Source organism: Schistocerca serialis, chromosome 9, assembly GCF_023864345.2.
Source record: "Schistocerca serialis cubense isolate TAMUIC-IGC-003099 chromosome 9, iqSchSeri2.2, whole genome shotgun sequence".
Classification (NCBI taxonomy): domain Eukaryota; kingdom Metazoa; phylum Arthropoda; class Insecta; order Orthoptera; family Acrididae; genus Schistocerca; species Schistocerca serialis.
In genome coordinates this window covers 34865745-34891390 of record NC_064646.1, presented here as the reverse complement: position 1 = coordinate 34891390, position 25646 = coordinate 34865745, and the positions used below count along the sequence as shown (strand labels likewise).

Sequence of the window (25646 nt, the reverse complement as noted above, 5' to 3'; positions counted from 1 at the left end):
CTCTCACCCCCCCACCCCACCCCCACCCCCCCACCACCCCCAGCCCTCACTTTCCTGCCTCTTTTCTCACTCCCTTGCCCTACGTATTAAGCACAATCTTTTTCTAATTCACATCTTGTCCTGTTTCATTCTCTGTCTTGCTTTCACACTTCCCATCTCTCACTGCACAGCTCAATCTCTCTCTCTCTCTCTCTCTCTCTCTCTCTCTCTCTCACTCACTCTCCTTCCATCAGTAATTCTTCCACATATTTTCATCACATGTATGTAAGACATAAAGTAATATTTAAAATAGAATTAAATCAGTAATTAATTTCTTTTGACAAAAACTAATTTTATTTATTTTTTATTTTTTTATTTTGTAATGCTCAGCAGTTTGTGATCTGCGTCTCTGTAAACACTCAGTTATCAATTTTGAGTAAAATTGGACGAAGTATTAGGATTTGTCTCACATTTTTAAGTATTTTTAAGTTTCTATCTTAAATTAATGTTGTATGAAGGTGTAATATTGCACTGTCATAAATTTAATATTTGCATAAAAAATTTCAGTTGAGTCAAGTAACAGAAGGTGAGATACATGTAGTTCAAGCCACAAAGAAACACACTCCTAAATCTTTGAAAAGTTCTTTTCTAATGAATGAAATCAATTGATAACCTGTAGAACCAACAAGGAGGTTTCACTTTTTAAAGACTAAAAGTTAAAGTATAGGGTTGTTATAATTAAACTTTTGCTACTTGGGAGGACCCCTATGAAAAACTACTGGTCTTAGGACAATGAAATTTTGTGGAGATACTTGTAAGAACATGTAGAATAGAAATAACAAGTAAATCAATGAAAGAAGCACATTTTAATTTCTACGCGGGAGGATAACAGGTGTTAATTGCATGATTTCTGGCTGTGATGCTGCATGAAGAACAGGATTTATCACAAGGGAGAAGTTGGCAAGTAACTTGAAGTTTGTACAGGTGCTGTTTTACAGTTACTCACAACACTTTTCAAACAGTGGGCTGTGGAATGTTCAGCTGTCGTGACACAGCTTATGCATGGCTTGGAGATTACACATTGTACCCAGTGTTCTCAGCCATGGCAACAGTAATTTCTTCAACAATTTGTGGCACACCTGCCCACTGGCCTCTCCCAGTAGCAATTCCCGTAAAATGCCTTCAATACAGAAAAAACGTGTAGTTCCTTTTTCCAGTGATTTGTATGTTGTAACTAATATGTTTTATTCCAGAGATGAAAATGCAAAAATATTTAACAAAAAGCAATTTTTTTTTCATACAAATACAGGTATGAACACATGCATGAAGACATTCCAAATATTCTTCAGTCACAGAACAGCTTTGTTGACAGTAAACTAATTGCAAGTCTTCTGGTACTGGCGACAACAGAGTCACACAGAAAAAGAGTTGAAAAAAGTGATTTCTACCAAACGGGGCAAATCGAGGAAACTGCACGATGCCTTCCTGTGCTGAGGAGAATTCGAAGTGATATTTGTAAGCTCTTAGAGCAGTTCCCAAATTTTCCTACATTGAGTCAGGTTGGTATTAGATTAAATGAAAGACAGATTAATAAATTGTTGCTAACCAATTCTCTCTCACCAAACTCAGAAAAGGTAAACTACATGTGGTTCAGACTTGTCAAAGATTTTCTCCCATTGTATGCCATATCTAAAATATGAAGATAAACGGATAGAAGTCAATGTCAGTGTTAAATTCTTCCAATTACAACTTGTTAATAAATTCAGTTGGGAGCATACCACAGAACTACTGATGCACCAAAATAAACTTTTATTTTCAAGCTCATCAATCCAATGTAAAGTTGTCCAAGTCCTAAGAATAGCTTGAATTATTTTACATGTGAACTCAAGAATATCCTTCAGAGGCCTGTTAAAAGGACTTGGAATAGTAACTACTGCATCCCAGCATATTTGTTCCTTAAGGAAATTTGATATATTTTTCAGACCAACACCTCAATCCATGGAATCAAATCTAGAAATAAGAATAATCTCCGTAAAGATGTACAGTGACTTACTTTGGTCCAAAAATGTGTCTTATTATTCAAAAATACACATTTTCAGTAATGTGGCAGCAACATAAAAAGTTTAGCTACTGATCAAATTCAGTTTTGAGGAGTGCAGTGGATTTATCCTGCTACTGCATTGATGAATATTGTTGTAGAACCAGTTAATAATATCAACAAATGTGAATGTTATGTAAAATTTGAGTTCCGCACAATGCAGTACAGTAATGTGATACATGTTAACAACTGTTGTAAACTGCTTTTGTTCAGTGATGCTGGGCTACAATATCTCAAGAATTATCTTGTGCACTTTGATGTATATACATAATTTAGAAGCAAAGGTAAACACTCTATGAATAATAGAGGCAATGAGTCATCGACTGGCATATACACAAGACTCAAAACTTTTCTAGCTATTGCAATAAGTACTTTTTCTGAGCTAGAGTACACCACACACACACACACACACACACACACACACACACACACACACACACACACACAAGTGAGGTGTTTTGTCAAGTGCAATGGTGAGGGGAGAAAGGAGTCATGAAGCAAGAGCGAGGCTTGAGGTAGTGTGGCTGATGGCTGGGAGGGAGGACGCAGTTACCTGGTACATGAATGTGATGTGGACACGCACTGGTGAGTTTGTGCAGCCCATGATGATGATGATGACAGTGACTTAGATGGGTAGATCAGGATGGAGTATCAGAACAGAGGGACAACAAGAAAATCCAGGAAAAATGTGGGAATTTTTTCATCAGGGAAGAACCCAGCAACTTTGTAGAATTTCAGTAATTTTTCAATGTTTTAGTTTTAAGTTGAATTTCGGTAATTTTGACTGGTAAGAACTGATACCGTAAAAAGAATTTTACTGTAGCCTGCTACTGCAGAAGTAAAACATGAGAGAATGACACTGGAATAAACATTAGTTGCAAAGAAAATGCACCATTTACCAAAAAAAAGGGGGAGGGGGTCAAAGGCTTTATGATGAAAATGATGAAAACTATGCAATACTTCCTAACAACAAACTGCTTTCGAAGAGTGTGATATCACAACTGTTTACATTTCTAACAGGTCATGGGAAAATATTGTGAATGATGGTTTGAGAAGCGTTGTCTCAAAGTAAATTTCCTTTTATGCTGGATGAATCATGGTACGTGTGGGAATGAGCAACTAATTTCTGAAGTTGTGGAACATTTGACTCTCATTCAAAACTTAGCACTTTGAGGACCAGCCACTTCGAGGAATGTCAGACCCCGAAGACCAGCCATTTAAGCCATTATTTAAAATTTTACCAATACATTTTTGTTTGTTATATCTTAAAGGGTAATATATGCTAAAAAATAATAAGCTTAAAGGTTAGTTTTTCATATTTATTTAATTTTTTCACAGATCACAAGTTGTGCAATAATGATTGCAAAAAGTATAGGTTGAAATGCTAGACAGAACATGTTAACATTTGGGGTGCAATAGTGAAATTTATAATCGTACTTGTCCAAAATATTTAGCTGCTGCATTTTAAGCTGTGCTCTTAGGATCCTGCCTAACCATCACATGGGGAAAAACAGCAAGAAACTTTTGATTACCAATATTATAAGTGAAAGCTTAGCTTTTCCTATTTGTGTGTCTGCACCACTGATCAGTGTTGTTTCTATTGGCTAACTGCATCATTTGTCCTATGCTCTGAATATCTGCTGTCATTGGCTGGCAAGATCACGACATGAGCTGTGATTAGCAGACAAAAGCACACTGCAATCTTGACTTCAGTGCTTCAGAAGCTACTGTGCTGTATTGGATGGAATTCATATTTATACTTTCATAATACCGAAATATGCAGTGTAATTTTGGTGTGCGTTAAAGATCTTTCTAAAACACATTATTTTTTGCTGGATGTCACTTGCTAAAGTGCCAGGAAGTTGTACATTGTTGCCTAAAAACTTTACCATTTAAGGGATTGATAAATTGTACAGCTCTGAGGGAAAGTATATTGTCATGTAACACAGAAAAAGTGTACTTTCACCCTCCGGGGTATATCGTATCTTAATCCGGAAAGAAAGTATTTTCACCCGGAAAAAATTGTATTTTTAACTTGGAAATACGAAATTTATTTATTCGTATCTCTTTATTTTTTTGGCGTATACACCCTGGATTAAGAATTTTTACATCACATTTCTACCAAATGGTTAGAAAAATATCAGTTGAATTAACAACTTTTGTACTGTCTTCACCAAACATATCTTACTTACACTGTATCAGACTTCTTTGTTCAAATGCTTCGAATTAGAATGAATCGCAAAGATCGTTTGTAAGGTATTTCCTTAACTAATGTCCCCCCCCATGAACCATGGACCTTGCCGTTGGTGGGGAGGCTTGCGTGCCTCAGCGATACAGATAGCCGTACCGTAGGTGCAACCACAACGGAGGGGTATCTGTTGAGAGGCCAGACAAACGTGTGGTTCCTGAAGAGGGGCAGCAGCCTTTTCAGTAGTTGCAAGGGCAACAGTCTGGATGATTGACTGATCTGGCCATGTAACAATAACCAAAACGGCCTTGCTGTGCTGGTACTGCGAACGGCTGAAAGCAAGGGGAAACTACAGCCGTAATTTTTCCCGAGGGCATGCAGCTTTACTGTATGATTACATGATGATGGCGTCCTCTTGGGTAAAATATTCCGGAGGTAAAATAGTCCCCCGTTCGGATCTCCGGGCGGGGACTACTCAAGAGGATGTCGTTATCAGGAGAAAGAAAACTGGCGTTCTACGGATCGGAGCGTGGAATGTCAGATCCCTTAATCGGGCAGGTAGGTTAGAAAATTTAAAAAGGGAAATGGATAGGTTGAAGTTAGATATAGTGGGAATTAGTGAAGTTCGGTGGCAGGAGGAACAAGACTTCTGGTCAGGTGACTACAGGGTTATAAACACAAAATCAAATAGGGGTAATGCAGGAGTAGGTTTAATAATGAATAGGAAAATAGGAATGTGGGTAAGCTACTACAAACAGCATAGTGAACGCATTATTGTGGCCAAGATAGATAGGAAGCCCACACCTACTACAGTAGTACAAGTTTATATGCCAACTAGCTCTGCAGATGACGAAGAAATTGAAGAAATGTATGATGAAATAAAAGAAATTATTCAGATTGTGAAGGGAGACGAAAATTTAATAGTCATGGGTGACTGGAATTCGAGTGTAGGAAAAGGGAGAGAAGGAAACATAGTAGGTGAATATGGATTGGGGGACAGAAATGAAAGAGGAAGCCGCCTGGTAGAATTTTGCACAGAGCACAACATAATCATAACTAACACTTGGTTTAAGAATCATGAAAGAAGGTTGTATACATGGAAGAACCCTGGAGATACTAAAAGGTATCAGATAGATTATATAATGGTAAGACAGAGATTTAGGAACCAGGTTTTAAATTGTAAGACATTTCCAGGGGCAGATGTGGACTCTGACCACAATCTATTGGTTATGACCTGTAGATTAAAACTGAAGAAACTGCAAAAAGGTGGGAATTTAAGGAGATGGGACCTGGATAAACTAAAAGAACCAGAGGTTGTACAGAGATTCAGGGAGAGCATAAGGGAGCAATTGACAGGAATGGGGGAAATAAATAAAGTAGAAGAAGAATGGGTAGCTTTGAGGGATGAAGTAGTGAAGGCAGCAGAGGATCAAGTAGGTAAAAAGACGAGGGCTAGTAGAAATCCTTGGGTAACAGAAGAAATATTGAATTTAATTGATGAAAGGAGAAAATATAAAAATGCAGTAAGTGAAACAGGCAAAAAGGAATACAAACATCTCAAAAATGATATCGACAGGAAGTGCAAAATGGCTAAGCAGGGATGGCTAGAGGACAAATGTAAGGATGTAGAGGCCTATCTCACTAGGGGTAAGATAGATACCGCCTACAGGAAAATTAAAGAGACCTTTGGAGATAAGAGAACGACTTGTATGAATATCAAGAGCTCAGATGGAAACCCAGTTCTAAGCAAAGAAGGGAAAGCAGAAAGGTGGAAGGAGTATATAGAGGGTCTATACAAGGGCGATGTACTTGAGGACAATATTATGGAAATGGAAGAGGATGTAGATGAAGATGAAATGGGAGATACGATAGTGCGTGAAGAGTTTGACAGAGCACTGAAAGACCTGAGTTGAAACAAGGCCCCCGGAGTAGACAATATTCCATTGGAACTACTGACGGCCGTGGGAGAGCCAGTCCTGACAAAACTCTACCATCTGGTGAGCAAGATGTATGAAACAGGCGAAATACCCTCAGACTTCAAGAAGAATATAATAATTCCAATCCCAAAGAAAGCAGGTGTTGACAGATGTGAAAATTACCGAACTATCAGCTTAATAAGTCACAGCTGCAAAATACTAACACGAATTCTTTACAGACGAATGGAAAAACTAGTAGAAGCCAACCTCGGGGAAGATCAGTTTGGATTCCGTAGAAACACTGGAACACGTGAGGCAATACTGACCTTACGACTTATCTTAGAAGAAAGATTAAGGAAAGGCAAACCTACGTTTCTAGCATTTGTAGACTTAGAGAAAGCTTTTGACAATGTTGACTGGAATACTCTCTTTCAAATTCTAAAGGTGGCAGGGGTAAAATACAGGGAGCGAAAGGCTATTTACAATTTGTACAGAAACCAGATGGCAATTATAAGAGTCGAGGGACATGAAAGGGAAGCAGTGGTTGGGAAGGGAGTAAGACAGGGTTGTAGCCTGTCCCCGATGTTGTTCAATCTGTATATTGAGCAAGCAGTAAAGGAAACAAAAGAAAAATTCGGAGTGGGTATTAAAATTCATGGAGAAGAAATAAAAACTTTGAGGTTCGCCGATGACATTGTAATTCTGTCAGAGACAGCAAAGGACCTGGAAGAGCAGTTGAATGGAATGGACAGTGTCTTGAAAGGAGGACATAAGATGAACATCAACAAAAGCAAAACAAGGATAATGGAATGTAGTCTAATTAAGTCGGGTGATGCTGAGGGAATTAGATTAGGAAATGAGGCACTTAAAGTAGTAAAGGAGTTTTGCTATTTGGGGAGCAAAATAACTGATGATGGTCGAAGTAGAGAGGATATAAAATGTAGGCTGGCAATGACGAGGAAAGCGTTTCTGAAGAAGAGAAATTTGTTAACATCCAGTATTGATTTAAGTGTCAGGAAGTCATTTCTGAAAGTATTCGTATGGAGTGTAGCCATGTATGGAAGTGAAACATGGACAATAAATAGTTTGGACAAGAAGAGAATAGAAGCTTTTGAAATGTGGTGCTACAGAAGAATGCTGAAGATTAGATGGGTAGATCACATAACTAATGAGGAAGTATTGAATAGGATTGGGGAGAAGAGAAGTTTGTGGCACAACTTGACCAGAAGAAGGGATCGGTTGGTAGGACATGTTCTGAGGCATCAAGGGATCACCAATTTAGTATTGGAGGGCAGCGTGGAGGGTAAAAATCGTAGGGGGAGACCAAGAGATGAATACACTAAGCAGATTCAGAAGGATGTAGGTTGCAGTAAGTACTGGGAGATGAAAAAGCTTGCACAGGATAGAGTAGCATGGAGAGCTGCATCAAACCAGTTTCAGGACTGAAGACCACAACAACAACAACAACAATGTCCATTGTTCATATACGCTTGTGCTTTGTGTCTCTGCTTATCTCCAAGGCAGACTTTAATCTCTGCATCTGAGCTGGTACTTCCTCTCTCAAAGTTGCTGCAATTGCCGTCCCAAGTTAAAGACCTGCGTCACACCTCAACATAGACCACCACACGCATATAAAAACAACCCCTCACACAGTATTTGTACCTTTAGATTTGATATCTTATTTTGTAACTTTTAGTTGCGAGTATCGTTCATTAGAAAGTAGACGTAGGGACAAGCATCACTCCTCTGTAATGGTATGTGTCACTCAGCATGAAGTGTGAGGCAGCCAGCAAAGTTTTCAGTCTTGTTTGTGAGCATGTCTATGAGTTGTTGCCTCTACTATTCTGTGAGTGGTTATAATTGCTGGAGCTCATTCAAGATCATCCTGCAGACACGTATTTAAAGAGCTAGGGATTTTCATTGTAGCCTCTCAATATATATATTCACGAATTCAAAAGTAATAGCAGTGTACATGGCTACAATACTAGTGGAAAGGATGATCTTTACTACTCAAGGTTAAATTTAACTTTGGCTCAGAAGGGGGTACATTATGCTGCCACAAAAGTCTTTTCTCACTTACCTAATAGCATCAAACGTCTGACAGATAGCCGTATAGCATTTAAAAGGAAATGAAAAGAATTTCTTAATGGCAACTCCTTCTACTCGTTAGATGAATTTTTGGATATAGTAAGTGGGAAATTCCCCCCCCCCCCCCCCCCCCCAAAAAAAAAAAAAAATAAAAAATAAATATCATGTAATATTTTGTGTAATGTAATATCTTGTATAGACACATTGTATTAACCTGACATGTTCCACATCATTACGAAGTGTCATACTCATGATCTATGGAAAAAGTACTAATCTAATCTAATCTAATCTTTACTCCTAATTTATTTACATTCTGCCAGAACTTTCTATTACTATATCAGGGTGCATAAGTTTGTGTGTTTGTAGTAAGTTTAATTTTGCTCCATAAATGAAAATCTGTTGATTCCCCCCCCCCCCTCTCCCCCTCCCCTCCCTCTCTCCCTCCCTCTCTCCCTCCCTCTCTCCCTCCCCCTCTCCCCCTCCACCATCTCTCCCCCTCCTCCCTCCCTCTCTCTCTCCCTCCCCCATCTCTCCCTCCCTCCTCTCTCCCTCCCTCCTCTCTCCCTCCCCCATCTCTCCCTCCCCCATCTCTCCCTCCCCCCATCTCTCCCCCTCCCCCCATCTCTCCCGCCCTCCCTCCCTCTCTCTCCCCCTCCCGCCCTCCCTCCCTCTCTCTCCCCCATCTCTCCCCCTCTCGCCCTCCCTCCCTCTCTCTCCCCCATCTCTCCCCCTCTCTCCCTCCCCCATATCTCTCTCCCTCCCCCATCTCTCTCCCCCTCTCTCCCTCCCCCATATCTCTCTCCCTCCCCCATCTCTCTCCCCCTCTCTCCCTCCCCCATATCTCTCTCCCTCCCTCCCTCCCCCATATCTCTCTCCCTCCCCCATCTCTCTCCCCCTCTCTCCCTCCCCCATATCTCTCTCCCCCTCTCTCCCTCCCCCATATCTCTCTCCCTCCCCCATCTCTCTCTCTCCCTCCCCCATCTCTCTCTCTCCCTCCCCCATCTCTCTCCCCCTCTCTCCCTCCCCCATCTCTCTCCCCCCACTCTCCCTCCCCCATCTCTCTCTCTCCCCCACTCTCCCTCCCCCATCTCTCTCCCTCCCCCCCCTCTCTCCTTCCCCCCTCTCTCTCCCTCCCCCCTCTCTCTCCCTCCCCCCTCTCTCTCCCTCCCCCCTCTCTCTCCCTCCCCCATCTCTCTCCCACTTTCCAACTCCCCACCTATTTTAGTTCCATGAGGACTATTTAACTTAGTATCTCAGGCAGGGATAGTAGCTAATCTCCTTTTATGAAATGCATGTAATCCATTCCAGTTTGACATGTTTTACTTCCTTGAGAAAGCCCTCACTATGGATGCATGGAATATAAAGTATATCGGACCTACCAGAATCACATAAAGTCTGTTGGTGGCGTGTTTTAAAGTATTTCATTCACAGTCTGTTATAAGTTATCTGTGAAAATGTAGTGTGCATCTTCAGAGTGTCATTCTTGAGCTACATGTCACTCTGGTATTGGCAGGAAGGTATCCTCATAAGAAGGACTCAGCTGATTTCAGGATGTTACTTGTTTATGAGGATTAAAACGTTTGTGTACCTATAAGGAATATGATTTTAAAATTTACTTATCTACCCATAGCAGATCATAAAACTACAAAAATGGTTGCTTCTTCCTCTCAGCCGGTCTTGTTGAGGTGAAGTCTTAAGAATTATGCATGATTTATATGTTGTCTCATTATGCACACAGATTTTAGTGAATCATTTGTGTTCAAGCCTGTACTAATAAAACAAAACTACATGGTTCCAGAGACCTTTTCAAGGCTCAAACATCTATGATGTATGTAAATGTAGACTGAAGTGACAAGTGAAAATTTGTCCCAAGACCAGGATTGGAACCTGCATATCCTGCTGGAGACCCAGGTTCATATCTCGCCCTTGGTACAAATTTTCACTTGTCACTTCAGTCTGCACGTATACATCACCATCTCTAATAAATCAACTACCTGATAATTTATTGTTCTTAATTATGTATTTTAATAAAGAACTGTTTCAAAATTTCCCAGATGCTCATTGTGGTGGACCGAATATTGGGATTTCCTGTCTCAAGCCCACTACCACGCTTTCTCACGGGGCTGGAACTTTTGCTGAGTAAGTTTGAGGAATGGGAACAGAATGCTCACCAAGGTGTTAGTCTGCTGGAACACCGTGCTGCTCTGACACAGCTGATTTTCGACTGGAGGCGGAAGGAACTGGACTGCTGGAAATCGGCATTCGATGCTGCTTTGACCAGGTAACTGGAAGGGGATTTGTTGGGGTCTAAAAACACACAATTTGCAAACATGTGGTATGGTTCACTCCAATTTGGTTTTTTGCAGAATATCTATCAACAGAACATTCCGCTTACGAAAAGGGTAGTCAGCATGATCTTGCTAGCTAATGTTTCTTGTCCCCTCCCCCCCCCCCCCCCCAACCACTCCTCCCCCCTCCCTTCTCTCTTTCTTTGTACAACAGAGTACTGTCTCATGATTTACTAGTTATCATTGTTACCTATTTATGCAAGAGTTCTATGTTGGATTTTCAGTTTCTTGCTACGTGTGTACTAAGCTCCAAGCTGCAAGAGATTTAGTCCGCTGTGTATTGTCTTTTGCTATTATAACTTAATAAATGAACTCTTCTTTTCTATAATGCTTTCATCATCCAGCCATGATATACTCCACTAAGGCACGTATACCACATGATAACCAAGGAAGACATGTCAAGTTGCAGTCAGGCACTTGGCCACTAGGCCATTAGTCCAGATTATGAAGATATAATCAATGAACCTGAACCAGACTATGGGTTTGGTGTTTTGGTAGGTTAGGAAGGTCTTCTGTAGAAGATGTCCACCTGGGGACAGCGTATCTGAGTGACAAAAACTCCCTTTGTCACTATACTGGGGGCTCGCTAAGGCCTTCACAGACAGGCACTATCCACTAGACCTAGTCTGCAAACAGATCTCCTGTGCCATTTCCACTCACATCCCCGGTCCTCCCACCACCCTTAAGGACCAGTCACAAAGGAGCACTCCCATCATCACCCAGCACCACCCCAGACCAGAACAACTTACCATATCCTTCTCCAGTGCTTTGAACACCTATCATCGTGCCCTGAAATGAGGGCCATCCTACTCGAGATACTTCCCACCCCTCTTAAATTGGTGTTCTGTTGCCCACCCAACCTCCACAACATCCAAGTCCATCCATATGCCACTCCCAGTACCAACTCCTTGCCACAAGAATTGTATCCCTGGAAGATCAGGTGCAAAACCTGCCCTATCCACCCACCCATCTCTTTCAATTTCAGTTCTGTCACAGGATATCCTACCCCATCAGGGGTTGGGCCACCTGTGAAAGCAGCCATCTCATTTATCAGCTCTGTTGCAATCATTGCACAGATTTTTTATATTGTTAAGAGTACCATCCAGCGGTCCACTAGGATGAACGACCTCCACCAAACTGTGGCCCAGAGCCAAGTAGACCACCCTGTGGCATAACATGCAGCCGAACTCGAGACCCTTGATTTCAATGGCTGCTTCACTACTTGAGCCATCTGGATCCTTCCCTTCACCACCAGCTTTTATGAACTTCACAGATGGCAGTTATCCTTACAACACATAATTACCCTGGCCTCAACCTAAGGTAACATACTGTCCCCACACCCTGCATCCAACAGTTTCCACCGCCTCTGTCATATCGTCCCTTCCCCATTCTCATCTCCCACCCTGTTTATTTGCAGCCCTCTGCCAGCTTATCTGCCTGTCTTTCCCTGCTCCTCTCATTCCGCCCCCCTCCCCCCACCTCTCTGCCCCACAACCTCCTGATGCTGCTCCTGTTAGTGTTCTAATCCCTGCATACTCCACCAGACAGTGTTCGTCTCTTTCCCCAACCATTCCCTTTGCCGCTCCCTCGTGATTGCAGCTTGCATTCCACGTAATAGCTGCCTTCCAGTCTGAGATGCTGGAGTTGGAGTTCGTGTGTGAGTGAGGTGTGCTTGCTTGTGTACGTGAATGGTGTCTCTCTCTTTTTTACTGATGAAGGCTGTGGATTATGTAAGTGTCTTTTAATTCTGCCTATCTGCAACATAACATGTCGTCTTTACGGTAAATAGCAATCTGTCTTTTCCTACCTGGAGTTTCCACTGTTTGATTTTTGCTGAACGGCTTCCTTCCACCCTACAACCCTGCGATGTTTTCCATTGTTGCTCTCTGTAGCATTACTCTTCTCAGTGTCCATTCTTTCCTTTGTTTATTCATTGCATTCCAAACTGTATCTACTTCCGAGCCACAATGTATCAGTGATCGTCCACGTACAACACAGACTTTTTCTGACCACACAGGTTGTTGATGCAGCATCTAATGCCTTAGATTCTTTCCTCCAGTATTATAATTATATTTATCCCTATTGATCCCACATCATCCCTCTTCCTGATGAACTCTAGCGTTTTATTTTCCACACTTGCCCTTGACACGCACACACACACACACACACACACACACACACACACACACACACACACACCCTGTACCTCATCATTCCTTTTCATCCTTGTATCTGTACTTTTTAACGTATTTGTGCATATTTTTACATGGTTTTGTGTATTTTTACATATTTGTTCATATTTTCTGGTATTTGTGCATATTTTTGTGTATCTTGTGTGAGTTTCTTCATGTCTTTACGTTTTCTTTGTGCATCTTTACACATCTTTTCACTAATCCAGCTCCTCTCAGAAACAGTAACCCCTGTTGTGCCCATTTCTGTGTCATTTCCGTTTCCTTTTCACCATTCCTGCCACAATGAACCCTTGCTCCATCTTGCTACAGCAGTTCAGGAAAGTATCCCTTTCCGTTGCTAAAAACCAGACCCACATCCTGCTTCTCAAATGCTGCCTAAACCATGGAATCCCCACAAATGACCTACACCTTTTCAGGCTCCACCAGTCCCTGGCCCTCACAAACCTGGTACCACGAAAACACATCTCTATGGCACAGGCATCCCAGAACCATCTCTGCTCCCTCCACAAGATACTATTACTCTGCAATCCCTACTCCATACATCACATCACCAAAATTGAAACCTTTGCTCTCCAGAAACTGGAGGAGCATTCCAGACGCCACTTGCATAAATTATCCAACCTGCTGACATCCTACTGCTGCCTCGGGTCACCATTATCCGACCCCTATTGTACCCACAGTGTTCCTCCTCATCCCCCCTGTTAGCACCTAAACCCTGCCTACCTGACCTTCTCAACTCGCCGCATCCTTCCAAAACTCCCTACCAATTTCCACCAAAACCAGAGCCAAAACATTCCTGTAATACTGTTGTTAACATTATCATCAAAACCCTCAGCTCCACAGAAGTTTCAATCCTTTCCTAAGGCCTCACCTTTAGCCTACACCCAACTTTAACCATGCTAGACTTTTCAGAGACCTACTCTCCTCCTCCCAATCCCTGCAATGGAAACATCTCTTTCCCACCAGTCCTTCCAATCAAAACACCCTAATTCCAACACTGGACCCTGTCTCCCAGTTCGTACCACAATCCAACTGTGCTACTCCCCCCTCCCACCTGCTTGTCACATTCCAGGGATCCCTTACCTCTAACTTAATCTCACTATCATTCCCTGGGTCCCTTCCTCAGAACACCTACCTTTCAGTAGAAGAAAGAACAACCACAGACAATCTCAAAACAAATCCTGACCTTATTATCCTACCTTCAGACAAAGGTTCCACTACTGCTGTTGTGAATCACAGTGAGTACCTGGCAGAAGGCCTCCGCCATTCATCTGACTCCACCTGTAAACTCTGCCAGAGTGATCCCATCCCAGAAGTCCAACACAAACCTCAATCGCTGCTTAAAGCTTTACGCTCTTCCCAGAACATATCCGCAAAATCCATTTCCCTCCTCACCCCTATGACACCCCACACACCCATCTCCTACATGCTCTCCAAAATATATAAACACAACAATCCTGTATGCCACATTGTGGCTGGTTGTTGTGCGCACACTGAATGAATTTGAGCCTTCATTGACCAACACCTCCAATTATTTTATTTAGAAACATTCGTACTAGTCTTGCAATGTGTGATGAGTGCAGATGTTGCTGTAGGATAGTCAGAGAGGGAGTGGTCTGTGTAGACTGTGGGGTGGAATTTCATTGGGGTGCTTGTAGTGGGAAACTGAAGGGGGAAGTCAGTGAGGCTCTTCCATGGAACTGTAGGCTCTGCAAAAAAGACAAGAGAATCACTGAACAGAAGGCAAAGATTTGTGCCCTTCAGGCTGAATTAGATCATGTGAAATTGGAACTAGATAGATCGAAGGGGGGAAAATGTCGTGGGAACTGGGTAAAGGTAACAAGCAATGGGCGAAAGTGGAGCAGCTCGACAACTTCTACATTTGAGCTATCAATATCGAATAAATTTGGCTCGTTATCTGAAGTAGGAGGGGAAGAGCCACATACAGCCGTAGGTTACAGTAGGGTGCAGCGGGCTTCTAACCGAGAAACTCAGTGTAGGTCGGTACCGAAAGAGAGTAGGAATAAGAGAGTCTTGCTGCTAGGTAGTAGCCATGGGAGGGGCATAGGCCAGATGGTGCAGGAAAAGTTAGGAGCACAAGTATTGTGAAGTCAAGTGCTAGCCATAGCCAGGTGACAGAGGACATAGGAAAATTATGCAAATGTTTCGGCAGAGAGGATCACATCATTATAGTAAATGGTGCAGGAAATAGCATGGCTAAGAACAGTAGGGGTTACCAGGATAAAATAGGAGTAGCACCTACATACACAAATGTGAGTTTCATGGAGGTCCTGCAGAACCTTGACCAGCTCCAGGTTAATACTTCTGTGAGCCGTGTTTACTCCGAGTTGAGCAGGTTACTGCTGACTGAAATGAATTCTCACATGACCACAGTGCCTGTTGGTACAATTGGGAGATGGGGTTATACTAGACATAGCCTGCACCTGAATAGGAGAGGGAAAGATAGGTTGGCTGAACTTTTTGCAGGAAATGTACAGGGGCCACCATCACACAGTGCAAGATCCGTGTGGTTACTGGTGTCAGAGGGGCCCCGTTTTTAGGATAAAATCAAGTTTCAGGCATCCTGTTTCGAAAGAAGTCACTGAAGCAGAAGTGTCCCACAAGAATGCACAGAAAAGTAAGGTTAGCTTATTCGACCAAAATTTCAGAGGATTGAGTAATAAGGTAGAAGAGCCTCTTGCCTGCTTGCAAAATTTAGAGGAAAAGAAAGACATCCTGTGCCTGTCTGAGCACCACATAATCACAGGGTTAGATAAGTTACATATAGAAAATTACAGTCTAGCAGCTTACTCGTGGAGAACTGATATGGGAAAAGGAGGAGTTGTTGCATATATTAAGACAGAACACAACTTGAAAAGCATTGACACAAGTAGATTTTGTAGTGATCAGCACATAGAAGTGTGTGCTTGTGAATTAATTCTGGAAAACAGTTCACTTTTAATTGTAACAATACATAGATCCCCACTGGGAAATTTTGAATTATTTATGAGGAACCCGGATTACTTACTGTGCTGTCAGTCCAACATCAGCAAGCAGTTAATAGTTAGTGGTGACTTCAGTGTAGACTTCCTAAAGGATTCTGATAGGAAAAATGATCTGGAAACCTTTTCTGGATCCTACAATTTGCTCTCAGTAGTTAACTTTCCAACACAGGTGGATGGAAGACAGTAGGTCCCTAATTAATAATATTTTCTTTGGTGAGGCACAAAGCAAGAAAATAACTGTTTACACAGTAACAAATGCTCTCTCTGATTATGATGCACAGTTAGTCAGGATAAATGACACAGTGCCTTACGGTGTGAATACACCTCAGTGGAAGTCGGGTAGAATCATTAATGATAACAGGGCAAATGTTTTTAAAGAGTAGTTTACGAGAAACAACCTGGCATGAAATTTACAAAGAACCAAATGCCAATATAAAATTAAATCTATTCCACTATAAAATTCGTATCAATATTTGAAAATAGCTTTCCGCATAAGCTAATCGGAAGGGACATTACACAGCCGTGGAAAAAACCGTGGATCACTAAAGGGGATTAAAGTATCTTGTGAAAGGAAAAGGGTAATGTATCTTTTGGCAAGAACAAGTAGAGACCCTGCAGTGGTCGCACACTACAAGAACTACTCAAAATTACTATGAAAGGTTATTAAAAAATCAAGAAACATGAACATAATGTCAGAAATCAGTACGTCTGACAACAGAGTTAAGGCAGTATGGAATATAGTGAAGCAAGAAACAGGATAACATTAGTACTGAATTGAATGGAAGGGTTATAAATGACAAATCACAGGTAGCAAATGTATTTAATAATAGAAGAAAGCATAGGGACCAACAGTTAAAGAGAAAGATCACAGCAATATGTTTAAGAAGTAACCCTCATAAAATTACATCATATGAATGTACCACCAACTTCTACTTCTGAAATTAAGAGGTTCACACTTTCTCTCAAGAATAAAAGATCTTCTGGTTTTGATGGTGTTTCCAATACAATACTAAAGATTTGTTCCTATATAATAAGTCCAGTACTCAGTATTGTCCGAAATATGTAATGCATCTCTAACTCGAGGCATTTTTCGAGAGACTAAAATATGCCGTTGTTGAACCCCTCATTTAAGAAAGGTGAGAAGTCAGACGTCAGTAACTACTGACCTGTTTCACTGCTGACTTCATTTTCCAAAATTTTTGAGAAGGTGACGTGTTCTAGAGTAGTATCTCACCTCGGCAACAGTAATATTCTCAGCAAATCACAGTTTGGTTTTCAGTAGGGTTGTGATACTGAGAATACCATTTACATGTTCACACACGAGGTGTTACAAGCATTAAATAACAAAATAGCACCGGTAGGTATTTTCTGTGATCTATCCGTGGCATTTGATTGTCTGAATCATAGTATACTCCTAGATAAATTGAAGTTTTATGGGACTGATGTTATAGCCAACAAATGGATCGTCTCATATCTAACCAAAAGAATGAAGAAAGCTGTTCTTAGTAGTAATTCTGCCAACATAATCCAGGGACATAATTCTGACTGGGGAGAAATCACGTACGGTTTTCCCTGAGGCCGAGTCTTAGGTTCGCTACTGTTTCTCATATATGTAAATTATCTACTGTTTAATGTACAGCAAGCAGACTTAGTTCTTTTTGAGAATGACACTAGTATTGTAATCACTCCCAGTATACATACAGAAATGGAAGAAATGGTGAACAAAGTTCTCAAAAGTATCATTTACTGGTTTTCTGCCAGTGGTCTGAATTTCACAGACACACATCATAATCAGTTCTGCACCTGTATGGGTACTGCACTAGTGATAAGTGGGTGGAAACTTCAAAATTCTTAGGTGTCCATATTGATGAGAATTTAAATTGGGAAAAACACATTTTGGAACTCCTAAAACAACTTTGTTCAGCCACATTCGAACTTAAAATCGTAGCAAATTTTGAGGAGAGAGAAATAGTAAGTTGACATATTTTGCTTAGTTTCACTTAGTAATGTCATATGGAATAATGTTCTGGGGTAACTCATCTTTGATAAAGAAGATCTTCATTGCCCAAAAATGTGCTGTAAGAATAATATGTGGTGCTCACCTGCTATCATCGTGTAGACATCTGTTTAAGGAGTTGGGCGTTCTGACTACTGCTCCACAGTATATTTATTCCCTCGTGAAGATTCTTGTAAATAATCCACTACAGTTCAAAAGGAACAATGAGGTACATAATTACAATACTAGAAGAAAAAATGACATTCATTACTCAGCTTTAAAGTTGTCTTTAGCACAGAAAGGGATGGACAGTGCTCCAACAAAAAAATTTTGACCACTTATCCAGTGATGTAAAGTGTCTAACAGATAGAAAGATAAAACTTGAAAATAAATTGAAAAAGTTTCTCCTTGACAACTCCTTCTATTCCATAGAAGAATTTCTATGTTTGTAATGTGTAAAAGGTGATGGGTAGGAATTGTTAACTCAATATGTATATCTTGTTTTCATTTTTTGGGGGGGAGGGGGGATTATATGGTGATGTTTAGAGTACAAGTAGATGTACAAATTAATTTGCAATATGAATGTAAAATGACTTGTTCCACAACACGACAATTTACCATGCAAAATGATCCATGGAACATGAAAGTGACTGACTGACTGACTGACTAACCAACCAACCAACCTACCAGCTACTTGTAATCTAGCCTCCCACATCAAAGGCACCACCCACTTCCTTTACCAACTCGCCACTATCCCCCACCCATTTACCTCCTGACCCCACCTCCCTATATACCGACATCAGTCATGCCCATGGTCTTACTGACATTAAACACTATCTTTCCCAATGTCCTTCAGACTTCAAACCCACTACTTCATTCCTCATACACATTACTAACTTTATCCTAACCCACAACTACTTGTCATTTGAAGGGGAGATACGTAAACAAATCTGTGGCACAGCCATGGATACCCGCATGGCACCATCCTGTGCCAAGCTTTTTATGGGCCATCTAGTGGAGACCTTCCTAGCCTCCCACAACACCAAACCCCTAATCTGTTTCAGGTTCATTGATGATAACTTCATGATCTGGACTCAGGGCAAAGACACCCTATCTTCGTTTCTTCACAACCTCAACACCTTCTCTCCCATCCACTTCTTGTGGTCCTCCTCAACGCAGCATGCCACCTTCCTAGACGTTGACTTCCTCCTCTCTGATGGCTCCATCTGCGCCTCTGACCTCATTAAACGTGCAGACCACCAACAACAGTACCTGCTTTCCGACAGCTGCCATCCCTTTTACACCAAAAAATCCGTCCCATACAGGCTGGCCACCCAGTGATATCGTATCTGCAGCAATGAAAACTCCCTTGCTCACTATGCTGAGGGTCTCACAAAGGCCTTCACAGAAAGGCAATACCCCCCAGACCTAGTCCGCAAACAGATCTCCCATGTCATTTCCCCTCACATCCCCAATCCTCCCACCATCCTCAAGAACCAACCACAAACGAGTGTCCCCTTCATCACCCAGAACCACCTGAGACTGGAACAACTGAACCGCTTCATTCACCAGGGCTTTGATTACCTATCATCATGCCGTGAAGTGAGGGACATTCTACCTGAGATATTTCCCACACCTCCTAAATTGGTGTTCCATTGCCCTTCCAACCTCCACAACATCCTAGCCCATCCTTATGCCAGTCCCAATCTCAACTCCTTGCCACAAGGATCATATCTCTGTGGAAGACCCAGGTGCAAAACCTGCTCTATCCACCCACCCAGCACTTCCTATCCCAGTCCTGTCACAGGTTTATCCTACCTCATCAGGAGCTGGGCCACCTGTGAAAGCAGCCATGTCATTTATCAGTTCTGCTGCAGTCATTGCACAGCTTTTTATATTGATATGACTACCGTCCAGCAGGATGAACGCCCACTGCCAAACTGTGACCAAGAGCAAAGTAGGCCACACCATCCCTTTCCCTTCGCTGCCCCTTTCAGATTGCTGCTTGCATCCCACTTGATAGTTGCATTCTGGCCCGAGATGCGGCATTGGCAGTTGTGTGTGCATGAGGTGTACTTGCGTGTGGGTCTCTCTCTCTCTCTCTCTCTCTCTCTCTCTCTCTCTCTCTCTCTCACTCTGTTACTGGTGAAGGCTGTGGTGGAAAGCTTTATGTAAGTGTCTTTTAATTGTGACTGTCTGCAACTCGACATGTCTCCTTTACGGTAAGTAGCAATCTGTCTTTTCCTACGTTATTGATATTTTTGCCTGGAGTTTCCATTGTTTGACATGATAACCAAACCTTTTTATAACATCTATCATCCTTGGGTGTTTGGGTTATTACTGGTATTTTAATTTATATCCCATTCTTGTTGCTGGACTCATTACCATTGTATGAGGAAAGAAGAATAGAATTTCTTGGTCATCATTGTTATTTTAACTTAGTAGTTTTGGTTTTTATTTCAACACCATTCTCATATTTTTGTTGTTTTATATTCATTTTACATGTACTTATTTTATTTTATTTGTGTTGATGAAAAGTTGTCAGTGAAGTATAAGAAGTGGAATAAGTAAAATTAATAATTCACCACTAGTTGAGGCATTGAGTTATTGATCGACATACAAACTAGACTGAGAATGTCGCAAGATATCAAATAAATCCTAACAGGCACACACCTGCATTGCTGACTACAGTTTGTAGGCTCTGTAGTGATACTGTGCTGAGAGGTCGTGTCAGGTAGAGTGTGTGAGGAGGAACAAAAGGTGAGGAGTGGGGCTGTGGTGGTTTCAGAGTATTCAGTGGCATGGTGGAGATCAAGTCAGCACATTACACATTGAATGCCACAGCCTGTGTGACACTGCCTTTGGCCTGTTCACATTCTGGCGGCCTGTGGAGTGGAACTCCTTTCTTAAACGATGCAGTCAGCTGGAGCATGACATGTAATCAATTGAATATTTGAGTCTTTAGTGTATTTGAAGCCTTGGCTTGATCATGAGGTGCATTTTACTGGGAGTCAAATGGTCTTTAGCTCTGTTTGTTTCATCATTAAATTTTGTAAACTATTATCATCCATATCACAATTCAATAGTCATATAATGTACATTTTGTCATGGGTACACTTGTACTCCACTGTAATTCACTGATTATACACTTACATCAATGTACGTTATTTGGTTAGTGAATTGTGGTACAGATGAAAATAGTTTACAAAATTTAATAAACAACATGCTGAATTAATGAACATGGGACTGTACTAAAATGTACCTGATGATGAAGCCATAGGCTTTGAAATGCATTGTGTTAGAGAACTCGATGAAGAAGGATTTCTTAACCCAAATAGCCATATGAAAAGCAGTGAAGGCACAAATGCCAGTAATGAACAAATTGAATTGTCAGTTGTTACAAATGGTGTTGTGCACACTGAATTACACTGAGATGACGAAAGTCATGGGATAGTAATATGCACATACATAGATGGCGGTGGTATCGCGTACACAAGGTGTAAAAGGGCAGTGCATTGACTGACCTGTCGCCTGTACTCAGGTGATGTATATGAAAGGTTTCCGACATGGTAATGGCTGCGTGATGCCAATTAACAGACTTTGAATGTGGAATATTAGTTGGAGCCAGATGCATGGGACATTCCATTTTGGAAACCAGTAGGCATTTCAGTGTTTCAAGATCCACAGTATCAAGAATATGCCTAGAATACCAAATTTCAGGCACATCATCTCACCATGGACAACACTGGCTGACAGTCTTCACTGAACCAAGAGCAGCGGTGGTTTTGTAGAGTTGTCAGTGCTAACAGACAAGCAACACTGCATGAAATAACCATAGAAATAAATGTGAGACATAAGACAAATGTATCTGTTAGTGTGTTGTGTCGAAATTTGGCATTAAGGCCGGTATTACACTATCAAATTTCTTTGTCAAAGATTTGATCAAAGATGTGATCAAATATTCGTCTAATATTTGTGACAAAGATCTTTGATGTGGCACTAAAACGGGGAATTACACTGTCATCATATTTTTCGTCAAAGTTCAAGATAGCTGACAACAACAACTTGTTATTAACAGCAGCAGTTGCATGTACCACAATTGCACTGCGTGCACATGCGGAAGAGAAACGGGGGAAAAAAAGGAAACATACCTGGGCAAAGCCGTGGGTTTTACGACGACATGATAAAAGCATTCAACAAAACTTGTTATGTGAGCTTATAGTGGAGGACATCAAGTCGTACATAAGTTACTTAAGAATGGATGAGCTTACATTTCTGTATGTGCTCAGTGAAGTGTATCCTCATATCACAAAGCACAATACTCACTTAAGAACTGCTATATCTGCAGAAGACAGGCTCACTGTAACACGTTGATTCCTTGCTACAGGAGAGCGTTCGGTTAGGTCAGGTCTCCAGTCTTCTTAATCTATTTTTGTATTCAGGGCGCCTCACGTTGTAAAGTGCCTCATCAGCTTCATACATCTCTATTAATTTTGTAGTTATCGGTACACGCCAATTGTAATTTACTGGTAATGTTTATAAAAAAATTACAGGTGACAGAACATTGCAACGATGCTAGTGCTCCACGTGGTAACACGTACATTGCAGTGAACAGATGACAAGCGACTTCTTTGATCAAATCTACTGCGAGGCCCTAGATTTGATTAAATATTTGACGACATTTGACGAAGTTCCCTATCACACCATCAAATTTCTTTGACAAAGATATTGGACAAAGAAATTTGATAGTGTAATACCGGCCTAATGGGCTACAGCAACAGATGACTGATGTGAGTGCCCTTGCTAACAGTATGATTTTGCCTGTAGCACCTCTCCTGGGTTCGTGATCATATCGGATGGACCCTAGATGAGTGGAAAACTGTGGCACGATCAGAAGTGTCTCGATTTCAGTTGGTTAGAGCTTGTGGCAGGATTCGAGTGCAGCAGACTCCACAAAGCCAGAGACCCAAGTAGTCAACAGGGCACTGTGCAAGCTATTGGTGACCCGATAATTGTGTCAGCTGTGTTTACATGGAATGGACTGGGTCCTGTGGTCCAACTGAACCGGTTGTTGACTGGAAATGGTTATGTTCAGCTACATGGAGACTATTTGCAGCCATTCTTGGACTTCATTTCCCAAACGATGATGCGCCATGTCACTGGGTCACAGTTGTTTGCAATTGGTTTGAATAACATTCTAGGTAATTCGAGTGAATAATTTGGCCACCCAGATCACCCAACATTAATCCCATTGAACATTTGTGGGACATAGTTCAGATGTCAGTTCAAGCACAAAATCCTGCGCTGGCAATACTGCGGACAGCTGTAGAGGCAACATGGCTCAATGTTTCTGCATTTGAATCCGTATCACATCCAGTTGCAAACACTACGCCAAGCGAAAGGAGATCCTACATGATATTAGAAGGCGTCCCATTACTTTTGTCACCTCAGTGTATTTTACTGTTTGACTTGTCATGCAGGAATGACTTGTCAGCTGTTTCCATTATTGCTGGAAAGTAGCTGGAGCACCCAACTACACCAAATGTTAGGCTCTTGTATTTGTGCAACTTCTTCTTCTTCTTCTTCTTCTTCTTCTTCTTCCTCCTCTTAACATGTCAGTGACACCCATTTAAATGAAGTGTAGTGCCTCAGCAAGGTGCATTGCTTTTGTGTTTCCTGATAGCAGATCCTCTTGTGTCACGAGGAGATGGTGTAAACAGGGCAGTGAAGGAAATGGATCATCGTCTGTTCAACACTGCATGCACGGGACACATCTGGGTTATCGCACGGTACCCATTTGAACAAGAAACTTATAGTTCGGCCAGATCCTATGTGAAGACAATTAAGTGATTTCCATGTTGGCCACAACAGACTGTTTCATGTGGGCAGATCCTCTTTTGGAAGTATTCAATCACTTTTAGCTCTTTCCTGCCAGTGCTGAGGTCTCTCTTCCGCCTTTGACTTCACTAAGGGGTATGTACTTGAGATGAAACTTTTCCTACTGCGAAGATGTATAGCAACAGCTTCGTGCCCATGATGTGTGTGTCTGTCATCATTGTTCACTTTGCTCCTCTCGGATTTCGCAATTACTATCTGCCCAATATCGGCTGGAGCTATTCTGACCAAAACCTGGATCTTCTCAGTTGGGGCTGGTGTCGAGCATTGTGTCACCTGGTGGCAAGTTTGGCAAAGAGCAATACCAACGTGTTCCAAGTGGCAGGATTGATGCCACACTGGGGAAGCATATTCTCCTGCCAGGCAGCACAAGGCTAGAGCTGAAGTCAAAGTACTTGTAGGCTTGCATCACAACGTGTGCATTTTTAGTTTTCTTTAAGATATTATTTCGTGCTGCAACCTTCAGTTGGATGTGTCACAATGTTCCTCAAATGCCAGACTCCTATCAAGAATAACCCTTCGGTATTTAGGGGTAGAGATGTGAGTGAGAGGAGTTACCAGCTATGAGACGTTTAACCTGCAGGTAGCATATTTGTTACTGGGATGAAAAATGCTGACTGCTATTTTAACATATTTGTTACTGAGATGAAAAATGCTGACTGCTATTTTGCTTGAATTTGGCTTCAGGCTGTTGACCTCATAACACTTTCCCAGATCAAGACGAGCAGACATAAAATGTTTTCAGTGTCTTCAATGTCTTACATTGGGCAGAGGTGGCCACATTGTCTGCATAAATAAATGAGGTGCAAGCCTTGTTATGTGGTTGGTCATTGGTGTACATTTTAAATAGTGTGAGAGTAAGAATGCTTCCTTGGGGAAGACCTTTTCTGTTGCTCAGGTGTTCTGCAGTGTTCTTCTTAAAGCTGTTTGTCTTTGGTTGTGTTCTACACCTTTAGGAGAAGTTTTCTGATGTTTTCCATGTCGTAGGCCACACTCAGGTCGACAAAGGCAACACTGGTGTCAGTACCTTTCTCAAAGCTATCCTCAGTATGCTGGGTAAGATTCAATACCTGCCCTGTGCAGGACCACCCAGGTCGGAAACTGGCTTGTTCTGTAACGAGCTTATGTTCTATGAGTGGAGTGAGGCAGGTTAGATGAATTTGTTCAGATAGCTTGGTCAGATGACAGAGTAAAGATAGCGAAAACTTTTCAGGTAGTCTTATGATTTTCCGGGCTTGATCAGAGCGATAACATGGGCTTACCTTCAGAGTTTCTAATTGTTGAACATTTCCAGGCAGTCATTGAACGTCTGGTGGAGCCAGTCGGTACCCCTTCTGCCAAGGTGTTTTAACAATCCTACATATACATGTCTGCCCCATCTTTCAGAGCTCGGATACCATTAGTGATGTCTTCTTTTGTGATGGGGTGACTGATACCATCGGTTTCTTATTTTATATTGCATGTTACGTTATCTGTAGTTTTCAGATGCTACCTGCTGCACTTCCCATTAAGTAGACATTGATGGGTGATTTCATTTGGTGTGACGTTGCTAAATCGTACAGGTTTGTGAGTGCCATTGGAAAATGTCTTAATTGCGGACCGAGACTTCTTGCAGTGTTGTGTAAAGTCTAGATCTGTCTTCAGCTTGCACCACACAGCTCTGTAAGGGAAACCTACGACTGCATTAGTGTGTCACCTAACTCCCTCATTATGTTGGAGAAAGGGTCTTCCACAAAGCTGCAACAATAATCGTCATATAGCTGCATATTACCATCTTGTAACCATGATACGTAGCTGATTCTGCAGCCTTTTGCAATGAATTTGTTCTGCTGACATGCTGCTTTAAGTAGGGGTTTGATAAATGCATCATAGTTCTTTGGATTTGAATCTATTTCCAACACTTTATCTTCAACCATTTTGCTGAAGATGTCCCTCTTGGTG

General features: G+C 41.7%; 1 protein-coding gene across 1 annotated transcript in view; it reads left to right on the top strand.

Annotated features, from left to right (window-relative positions):
• LOC126418787 (midasin-like) overlaps positions 1-25646 on the top strand; it is a 192985-nt gene that overhangs the window by 34566 nt on the left and 132773 nt on the right. Inside the window, exons 10-11 of the mRNA XM_050085718.1 lie at positions 1289-1538; positions 10324-10550. Of these exons, the coding sequence (XP_049941675.1) occupies positions 1289-1538; positions 10324-10550 (477 nt within the window). The remainder of the gene's footprint in view (positions 1-1288; positions 1539-10323; positions 10551-25646) is intronic.